This window comes from Ostrinia furnacalis, unplaced genomic scaffold, assembly GCF_004193835.3.
Source record: "Ostrinia furnacalis isolate ACB-3 unplaced genomic scaffold, ASM419383v2 OfSCF6815, whole genome shotgun sequence".
Classification (NCBI taxonomy): domain Eukaryota; kingdom Metazoa; phylum Arthropoda; class Insecta; order Lepidoptera; family Crambidae; genus Ostrinia; species Ostrinia furnacalis.
In genome coordinates, this window is record NW_021137054.1 from 2,756 (window position 1) to 13,731 (window position 10,976).

Here is a 10,976-nt window from a genome sequence, read left to right on the forward strand (position 1 = left end):
TTTATGTCGAAAATCTTTATTTTCATTTTTACACAAGAAGAATTGTTTTAATGTTTCTTATAATATGAATTTCTTAATACTATGTTCATGAATAATAATATTAATTTGAAATTAAAATGTCACTTAACAAAATATTATACTTAAAATAGCTAAAACATTGTTACTAAAACAAAATATTGAAGTATTTACACAACAGTCTAAATTAAGTAGTATAATTAAAAATAAAATTTACTTAATTATAATATAACAAATACAACTTCATGTGACCTTAACGTAAAAAAAATATGTCAAGAAAATTAAAGCTAAAAGCTTACAAGCGTCGTTATATTGATAATTGATAATAATTAAATAATTTCTTTATATCATTATAATATAATATTCATATATTGATATTGCAAACACTGCTTCTAATTTCAGATGTGAATTTGAGTATATGAAGGTAGCTAGCTATTCTAACTAAATATAATTAGAAAAAAAAAACAACAATATTGTGGAGGGTTTTTGTTCACTATTAGTTGTATAGATAAATGTTAGTCACGAAAGTTATAATTTAAGGACAGTCAAGTTAAACTATTAAATGGAAGCAGTCTCGTAGGTTACTGTGATGTGAAAGACAAAAGCAGATAGACAATAAAATTAGTTTAGCAAAGATAAACTTGTCATGTAAACGATTAACTGCGTTTATAACGTAAATAAGAAATATCCATAAAATATCTTCTCAAAATGCTATCATCTCAAATCTACAAACAATATAAATTACAATTTCCTATAACAATAATGTCACATTTATGATTATAATAAGGTTTCACAATGTAAAGTTAACGCTAACATTCTTAGAGCCACGAAGGTCGATTAATGGAGTCGTAAGGTTGCCGTACGCCGAGGCCGGCCGGGTAGCCCGGCGGGTACAGCCCCATGATCTGCGCGCCCGTCTGCCGCAGCAGCTCCTCCTGGTGTCGCTGCAGGTACTGCTGGTACAGCGGCGACGACGGCTCCGCGCCCACGAACGGGTATCCTGCACGCACCTGCGAGTGTCCGATGAAAGGGAACGTCCCAGCCGCGTGTGTCGAGTTCTGATGAGCCGGTTTCACCAATTTATCTGCGCTAGATTCTGCATTGTTTCTTTGCTGATGAGCCACCGCAGCTGCCATATAATTCGCCGCCATCAACTGATTGGCTGTGCTGTTCCGGAAATCTTCAATCGAGAAGCCGGTATTATCGCCATAGAGTCCACCACCAAGAGCCATATTTGCAGTTGATCCGAAATTGAAAGCACTGCCTGGCAAAATGCTAGACTTGACAGAAGACAACACATCGGTACTGCAAGGTGATGGGTGATAACTCTGGGAGCTAATATGAGCCTTCGTTTCCGACGTCCTCTTTCTCTTGGCCTTTGATTTAGTCTCTGGTTGAGAAGTCACAGTACCTGATGATTTGTAGATACTATTGTCTTTACTTATTGATATGGCAGGTTGAGAGTAAATGTTTACTGATGTAGTAGGATGTACATCTGAAGATATGCTTTTGTTGAACATTTGTGCCATTTGGAAAGTTTTGTCATGGTATAATGCTGAAGTGCTTCCAGCAAAGCTTGATAGGTATCTTTCTTCATTTGTATATCTATCCAACATTTGAGGAATTTTTGGCAAATTGCGCAGACTTTCCAGAGGCAGAGCAGAGTGAGTACTGTATGGTGTTTTGTATGGCAAGGAACCAACTAACGGATGATTCTGCACCAGTTTTTCAGCTTTTTGTGTTTTAACAAGATCATTTGCTTTAGGCACCATCTCATTGTCATTGGTTCCATGGTCATTCTTTAGGTGACCTCTTGGATTAGGTATTCTTAGCTCAGATGGGAGGCTTTGTTGTAAGTCTTGTGTCCTTTGCATGGTTGTTCTAGGCACACCATAGTTGTTATAAGGCTGCTGCACATTTTTATTATAGTTGATAGCATTTGTATTGGAGTTTCCTGTGTCTTGTTTTAGTTTATCTGAATTGTTGGTGCTGTAATTGGTTGCATAATCTGATGGCAATAAATCTTGCTTCCTCATTTGGTTGGACATTTTCCAGTTGCCATAGTCCAATGCAGCAGGCGATGGAGTAGCGTTGCACGCATACAGCTTCTTGTTAGCCAGTTCTATGTCATTCAGAGAGAAGTTTCCAATTGATTGTCCGCTGATAACATCATATTGGTTGTGATGTGCATGAGCCACTGTCTGATTCAGCATTTCATTATGGGCTTGTGAATGTGCTGGTGGGATATTATTTGAGTGAATATTCGTAATGTTCGGTTTTGAATTCAGTTTTGGGTGTTGCTGGCTATTCAACCCGAGGTTGATTGCAATCGCTTCCACTTCATATCCTTTTTGTTGTGGTGCGTGTGCTCCTTTGCTCAACTCTCTGTTCATGCTAAAATCTACTTCATGAGTTTCTGCAACATTCCTTCTGTCGTGATCAGAGTTCATGTATCCCATATTAACCATATCTATACCATCTTTTTTATTAGTTATAGCAATGGGTTTATTTACTTCCATAGATGGTAAATCTTTTTTATTCTCATGATGAATAGGTTCTGCGTTGTATGATACGTCTCTATTTTCGACACCATGTCGTTCAGTATAGTTTACTGCGCTCTTTTCACGTAAACTGTTTATTTTTGCCATTTCAGACTTCTCACTCAGAGCCAAAGCAATGTCATCAACTGATGGCGTAGGTAAAGATGACATTGAGTGAAGAGATGGACCAATTTTTTGGTAATCGGTTTTGTTCTGTGCTGGAGCTGGAAGATCTTTTGCCTCAGCAATTTTCGTTGCAGCTGTCATAGTAAGGTCTGGTTCATTGTATGCTCGTTTTTTAACAGGGAATAGTGAATTTTTAGGGTCTGGAAGTATTTGTGCAGTGCTAGGCTGTGAGGTCTGGCTAGGAGGGATTGGTTGAGGAGAATTCTGTGGCTGTGCATGATTTGGTTGATTTTGAGGGTATGGCGGATGTGCTGGCGAAAATGGACCCGTATATTGATTTTGTGGATATGAGTCAGGACCCAATGATGTGTAATCATCATGAACTCTAACTGGTTTGTTGACCATTGGTACTTTTGATGTATCATAATATGGGGGTGGATTTTGGCTATATGATGGAAGTGGGCTCTTATTATGATCGACAAAATAATTGGGAGTTGCAGAACCCATGACGTTATTCGAAGCATACACATGAGAAGAATAAGGAGAGTATGGAGATTGTGGAGCTTCACGTGGACTGCAGCTTTTCTCAGGGCTACTTTTAATAGATGTAGTATCTTGATAAAATCCGGCACGGATGGTACCATTTATTATGGGATATGTTATTTTTTGGAAGTCGTCTGTCCTGGGTGACGCTGGTGATCGCAATAGAGGCGACGTATGTGACATTTGATGTCTTGGTGAGTCCAAATCTTGACTGAAAGAAGATCTTTCAGATACAGAACTGCCAGTGCTAGTTCTCCTTTGCCTTGGAGTTGCAGAGACGTTAGGTAGAGGGCTGTCTCCACCATCAGGATTTGGTGTATCTGGATCAGTTGGAGAGTCATATTTAACTGTCATATTTTTAGGGCTTGTAGATTTAACTTCATTGTTAGTATTTTCCGAAGCTTTCTCTTCAAAGTCGTGATCATCATGTTTTTTCTTGGTTACAGTTGTCGAGTTCGTATTTTTCGGAGCACCAAATGCCTTAAACCAGGCGCTAAGGTTTGGCGTAGCTTTTTCTTGACTTGGTTTAATTGTAGTTGGAAGGTCAGTCTCAACCTCTGCATCTTTTTTATCAGGCTGGACAACTATGGGGTCTTCTTTCTTTTCCAGTACTTTATCATTTTTCTTTATTTCTGTTTTAGGCTCTACCTTTTTTATAGTGCCTGTGTCAATTTGAGTATCAGAGTTGACTTCGTCATTTGTAAAATTGTGGTCAGTACCGAGAGTGAATTCTACAGTTGGTAAAACAGACCCAAGGCTTAACTTGGGGCTAGATTCCTCAGCTTTACTGGAATCTTTTAGTTTGTGGACCGGACCGAGAGGTGTTGCATCTTCTACTTTTTCCGAATTTTTGTTACTCATATTAGTGAGCAAATTGCCTTTTCCTTTTCCTGGCTGTAATCGATCTATGGTTCTTTGTATTTCCCTGCGTTTCAACAGTTTTGGTTCGCGTGATGATGGACGTTTACGCCCTGTATCTTTTCTGACAAGTGTGGATTTTTCTCCAATTGAAAATTCATCATCTAAACGGCTGTTGTCATGTTCTTCAGTGGAAATTGTTTGCGCTGGACTGTCACAAGGAGAACTGACTGCAGAACTTTTGGGCGCATCATCAAGCCACTTGCTAATGTCTTTCACAGCTTGTTCGAGTGCTTCGGAAGCGGACTCGTTTTTCGCGGTAGTCTTTTTGTTACCTTTCTTAGCATTTGTTTTAATCTTTTGGATTGGAATGTCAGAAAGGTCACCATCAGAATCCACATCTTCATCAGCATCTTTATTACTTGTTTCTTTCGAGGTGCTCGTCTCAGATGTTCTTTCAGCTCCGCTATGGTTGGGGGTAAACAGACTATTGAATAGAGAAGTTTCTTTATACTTCTCGTTCTTAGCTTTCAGTTTTTCAATAGTTTCGCGTAACTTCTGATTTTTCTCTTTTTCGGGTACTTGCAGATTCTGTTTGTCTCCAGCTGTTTTTTGTTTGTAGTCAAATAATGAATCCCAAGCATCTTTAGCGGCATGACGTCTACGAAGTTTGATTTTGTCATATTTATCACTGAATAAATCAGATTCCTCCGGCTTAGGCGAGTTTTCACGCTCGTTAAGTTCTGTGGGTGATGGTGAAGGTGTATGAATAGAGGGCAGAGGACTAGCACTCCTGCTTCTATTAGAACTTTCCAATGACTCTTGAGATGGAGCACGTTTTATTTCTTCTACAACAGGTTCTACTTCATGGTGCTTACTCTTCTTTTTCTTTTGCTTTGACTTTTTCCCATCTTTATCTTTATTTTTCGAATGTTTCCTACTATGTCTTTTAGCAGATTCCCCATGTTCTCCTTTGTGGGATCTATGGTTTTTAGAATGTTTACCATGACGGTGATGACCCTTGCGTTTTTTCTTTCCCTTACCATCTTTGCTCTTGTGAGATTCTTTAGATTTTTTATGTTCAACTTCTTCTTGATTTTCCTCCTCTGGCTCTGGTGTCTCTTCTTCTTCTTTTACATCAGAGGAAGATTTAGCTTCACCTGCAATAATAATTTGTTGTGTAAATAAAATACCACTAGTAATTTTGTTTATGGGTCTAAGTCTAAGGATATTGTGCAAAGGAGCTTTTACTTTTGAATTAGCTTAAACTTAAATATTTCTAAGCCAGCAATGTGTCCATCATTATTATAAAATGGACATTGCAAAGACTTGTAAATGGCAATGCCAGATTTTGTATGGAAGGTGGCGTCTTTTTTTTTCGCGCGGCCATCGACCAACCATTGTTTTTTGATCACAAAATAGTGTAATAAACCAAACTTACTATGACATGTATACCTCTAAAGTCAGTCTGAACTGAGTGACGAGCGTTAGAAGTTTGATGATTTTACATATTAGATGCGCAATAAAAAAAGACCGCACATAATTATTATAAGTACATACTTATAATAATTATTTTATTGACATTGATGATAGAATGTTCTAGTAAGTACATTGAGTAATATGTGTCGATACGTTTCTTATTATTATTATTATGTTTGTACGCTTTGGAGCTCACGGGTCAAAAGTGGCCCGGTCCTTTATAAGGCTTGCGTGGGGATACAGATCCAACACGTAGAGGCCGTTTTAAGCGCAAAATAATCGACAAAAGTGAAAGTGGTGCACATGCTGGATCTAGTCTCTGACTATATCATGGGATGTAGCCAGAGACCATCTCCAGCCTGTGCACAGGAGCTATTGCAGTTATTGGAGAATGGACTAGGGTTATGGATGAAGGATGGATGNTTATTATTATGGGTTTATAGTACCGTGTTTTTTTTATTGCGCTGATTCTGCTCCACATTGATGGCTGGAGCCTATAATAGATGGTATTGTTTGTTTATAACGTCACTATTTTGTAGCTATTTCTTACAAAACTTGCGCGCAAAAGGCAAATCTAGTATGTAAAATCATCAAACTTCTAATGCTTGTAACTCAGTTCAGACTGAGTTTAGAGGCATACATGTCTTAGTAAGTTTGGTTTATTACACTATTTTGTAATAAAAAAAACAAGGTTTGGTCGGCATTGTCTTTTGTAGTGTCAGTTGCTTTTTGATTACATTCAGTTTCTAAAACATGATTCTATAGATATTATAATTAGTACCTGTATCAGAATGAGATTTCCGTTTCTTTTTCTTATGTCGACTTGGAGATTCACTGGCCTTTAATTTGTGTTTTCGAGATGGAGTAGGCAGTTGATATTCAACTGCAATTTCTTCATCAGATGATGATAATCTATGCATGTATTTTTCCGTAAGACGGTCAAAAGCAGCTTGCAAATTGTCCACCATCAATGTGTACTCTGTAATACAAATACATATAACGTTAACATTATACTTATTACGAAAATCATACTCTTTTATATGTATGTAGGTAGTAGTAATAACTTACCATTGTCTTGACCATTGTAAAGTCTGCAGTTGTTAACAATAAGCTTAAAGTCTGCTTTAAACATTGAAAAATCTGTGTAATATCCTGTGTCAAGTCTTTGTTCCATTTTACGTAAATCCATTGGGCGCCTAATGACTGCATAGTAATTAGGAGCATATTCTTCTTCAACGGGGTCCATAAAGGGCCAAGCATCTTCATGTGCTGTTAGTTGCTCAAGAACTTTATACATATCAGTTTGGATGTCCTCCTCTGTTTGGCTGAATCTAAAAGGTATAAAATGAAAAAGTATTATTATAAAATATAACATTGATAAAATTGTATTATTATAAGTAGCTGATGTATGAAACACACTTACATTTGAGAAGTCTTGAGTTTTTTCCGTGTGCTGCTGACAGGCTCGTCATTGTCCGGGATCACTATTTGACCAGTGGCAGAAGCAAGCGAGTTATTTGTTTTTCTGCCTGTTTTTACAGGTGGTTCTGGGGGAGGTTCTCCTTTTTGCGTAGCTGAGGAGTTTTTTGACCTCTTGTCTTGGCCCTTAGCCTGCTTGGTGACCTTTTGTGGCATTTCCTCTCTTTCACTTTCAGAACTGTCCGATGAATCCGATGATGGTGATTTAGATCTATAAATAGAAAGATGATACAAATATAAATAATCTTCTCTACTTTATGTAATTAATAAGAGAAGAATTGGACTTCTGGAATACCTGCAACATTTATATTTAAATCATGTTATTATCCACATAAAACTCTGTACCTTAGTAAATTCCTTCGTTTAGCTCTACTTTCCCTTGAATTGTCCGGTGTCTTTTTCCTTTCCTCTTCTTCTTCCTTGTCGTCATGCGTGCTCTGTTTGCTCTCTTCTGCTTTTTGTTTTATTTTTTGGAGCACGCGACTAGATGTTCGTCGCGGTGCAAGTTCCAGTAACCTAAAAAAATTTTATAAGTTACAAATTCCATTCAGTAATAATTATAATGCACAAGTAATAGATACTGAATAAAATTAACATTCGCAAACGCTGTTAGCATCTGTCACTCGCTTTATAGTCCCTACTCGTCAATATTTTAAGCCTCAAACTAATTATGCACTTGTTGTTTGTAAACTGATTTTATATTATGTATCAAGTTTTCAAGTATTTTGTTATAGGCAAAAGATACAAGGTACTGTTAACTTTATCAGCATCAATAGATCGCCTCGCAAAACTTAATGGAAGTTAAAATCTTAAGTACTCTAAGCATTTAGTTATTTGTGTTATTATCCAAATCCACACTGCAGAATCCACAGACCGAGTAAAACTTTGAAGTGAATCGATTTTGCATTGGTTTGCTGCTGTACAAGTCTTTGAATTGGAACCTTGACTAACTATTACTATCGCGTTTTTTTAAACAAAATTTACGACAGTAAACAGCATTATCATTCTTTGGACTTTAGTTTGATTTGGTCTGCACATCCACATTTGTTAAGATAAAGGTTTCTTGCTTTCATTTTAATGAAAGCAATAACAAGAAACGATAGTACAATAAAGTTTTGCAATTAATATTAGTTGCTATGACTATAATTTCATACGAATGAGCAACAAAACAAAAGTAACAACAACCAATCAAGTAACCATAAATTGTCTTGAAAGTAGTAGAACTCATTGATTTTTTGCAAGTAAAAAGCACTTTTAGCATCCCTGTATTACTTTAAACCAAACTTTACTTGAAATCTAGCTTTTAATTTAATAAAAAAAAGTGTAACTCAATCCCTTTAGATTTGTAGAGGCATGTTCACAGCTGAGCAATAAAGTTTATGTATTGTAAAATCGCAATCGCAAGCAAATGCAACCTAGTTACAAAACATCAATCATCCAAATCAGTATAGCTCATAGGCTGATAAGTATTGCTTTTGTACCAATCAACATATTATTCTTGCAGACTAAGGTAAAGGTAAGGCTTGCGATTAAGGGAAAGTTATTTTGTCCAAATTAGTGCATCATGTATAAATCCATAAAAATATTTGTTTCACTGTTTGTTTTTATTTGCACTGTTGAATTTTAAGAATTGTTGCTGTGAAATTTTTAAGATGCTAATCTAATAGTTTTCTTTTCATTTAATGATTGGTTCCAACGTCATTGTAATTTGTGTCTTTGGGAATTTCTCAATTCAATGGTATTAACAATGCTCTCGCACAGCTAAATAAAGCTACAGCTGCCCTACTTCTACTCTCGCACAGCCAGTTTACTTGTTTTGAAAAAAAGATAACTATTTTTGCTTATAACACAAAACATAGGTGATACTATAGTTATTTAATTTTTATAATTTTCAAATATAAAATAAATAAATTTAAAATATAAAGTTTATAATTTTCAAAATAGGTGATACTATATTGTTGATTTGTATCAAGGCACTCCACTTACAAGCTCCAATTCCATTGCTTTATTTTGATTGATGAACTTTTTTTAGAGAAATATGTTAATGAATTCGCATTTGCTTATTTGTGAATTTATCCTTAGTTATCCAGAACTTACATAGATTATCTGTTAAATGATTCACCAACAAATATCTATGTATATCAGTTCACCACCTATACCTAGATCATGACAAGTATTTTCTTAGTTATATTGATTTAATTTTTTGCTTTATGTAATACATGACATCATTACAAATTTCATAATACTTGAATAGCACATACCTTTTTCGTTGTAGTCGTTCTTTTTCTTGAAAGAGTCGAGGTATTTCAGGAAGAAAATTTTGAGATAGTGACCTATAGAGCTCTTTTTCAACCTTGCTTGTGGCTTTTTTGAATTTCTCTGTCAGGTGGGTCCAATCTTCTTCAGTAAAGCATACAACTTGCCATACACGTTCTGATTCCTCATCGTCAAGCCAGTCATCACCATAAAACCAACCCCTCTTTCTGCTTTCTTTATTTTTCTTCTTTTTGCTTTTTCCTTTCGGTTTCTTTATTATATCTTCACGATATAATCTTGTGCCATAAAAATACCAATAAGCAGAATCATTGTCATCCCACCTTAAAAGATGTGGCGGCATATTTGGTTAATAAATTACAATGATGCAATTATATCATAGTTATGAACAAAAGAGTATTTTAAAAAACTTACCCAAGTGGCTCTACTCTCAAACTCTCAGCTTCAAGATTTTTAAACAAATCAAAAACATCTTCGGCATCTAAACGAAAGTCACATAAAGCATACAAAATTTCTACTTTAGTACGGAGTGGTAAAAACTGAAAATCAATATCAGTGTTAAAAGGATTGTATCTTCCAGTTTCTTGACATTTTCTCCTGAATAGGCGCCTCAGATACATCTGAAATATAAACAAGTCAGTAAATATCAGCCCAACAAACTCATTTAATCCTGAATGACCAGTTTTTGCTATATTACCTGATAATTGAATGCCGAGATGTCATTGTTGCCTAAACAACCGTTCAGCAGGCGCACAATCAACTCAGTGAGGAGAGAGCTGGCAGACTCTTCTGTTCCATCTGTTAGAAGAGCTTCTTCCAACTCCTACAATAAAATCACTCAATTGATGAAAATTCATAGGATATTCAGCTTCAAAAGCATAATTGCACCTAAACCACGAAATTTTCAACATTAAATCACCAATTACTCACTTCTATGTCAAAATCCAAAAGATTGAATGCAGTTCTGAAGAGGGAACAAAAATAAGCGATAGACGGCACTTCCCACCATGATTGCAGGTCCAAGAACCGTGAGAAATTCATTCAGACATCACTTTTGGGAAGACTAATCTCGAGAAAACTTCTAAATGATCTCCCGTTGCACTGAAACCCACATAAAATACCATTAGAAGATGGAAACATAACCTAAAAGGCGTTCACTATAGTTAAATACAAGAATATCACCACGAAAAAGCTTTTTTAACATTTATACCTTGTTTTTCAATCACTTTACACACAACAAATGAATTTTATTTGGTAATGAAGAAAGAGATACGAATATGCGTTGTGTTTCGGGACACAAACGCCATAACAGTTTACAAAACTTGAACAAATAAATCGTGCAACAAATGTTTTCTATGTGATAAATATCGAAGTGCATAAGTTAAAGTATGAAAGATATTTAAAATAAATTATTACCTACTATTTACGGGACATAAATTATGAATGTCTATTGCACAAATTTCAATTAATAGTAAAAGAGTTATGAAACGATTCTAAAATGAAAGGAAGTTTGTACGTGCTAGGGCTACCAACTTGAGTTGTCTACCACACCACCACCCACCACCACTCACCTTCCATTTCATCGATTTTGTCTATGGAAACATTAGTGGCGTTGCAGTATAGTGCCGTTTTTTATCGATTTTAATAATTAAGAGTTAAGTT

General features: G+C 35.9%; 1 protein-coding gene across 4 annotated transcripts; it reads right to left on the reverse strand.

Moving 5' to 3' along the window:
- Positions 1-10,854, reverse strand: LOC114362844 (bromodomain-containing protein DDB_G0270170). Of its 4 annotated transcripts, none has more exons than XM_028318386.1 (10): positions 10,735-10,854; positions 10,245-10,415; positions 10,012-10,137; positions 9,729-9,934; positions 9,302-9,637; positions 7,386-7,556; positions 6,985-7,251; positions 6,630-6,892; positions 6,343-6,540; positions 834-5,242 (listed from the first exon to the last, which is right to left on the reverse strand). In XM_028318386.1, exons 2-10 carry the CDS (start codon positions 10,353-10,355, stop codon positions 834-836), a joined length of 6,087 nt encoding a protein of 2,028 aa, XP_028174187.1. In that variant the 5' UTR covers positions 10,356-10,415; positions 10,735-10,854. The 4 variants fall into 4 exon arrangements, with proteins under 4 accessions (XP_028174188.1, XP_028174187.1, XP_028174186.1 ...); XM_028318385.1 differs by having other exon boundaries at positions 10,731-10,854; XM_028318384.1 differs by lacking the exon at positions 10,735-10,854 and adding an exon at positions 10,525-10,639.
- Between the last annotated feature and the right edge of the window lie 122 nt (positions 10,855-10,976).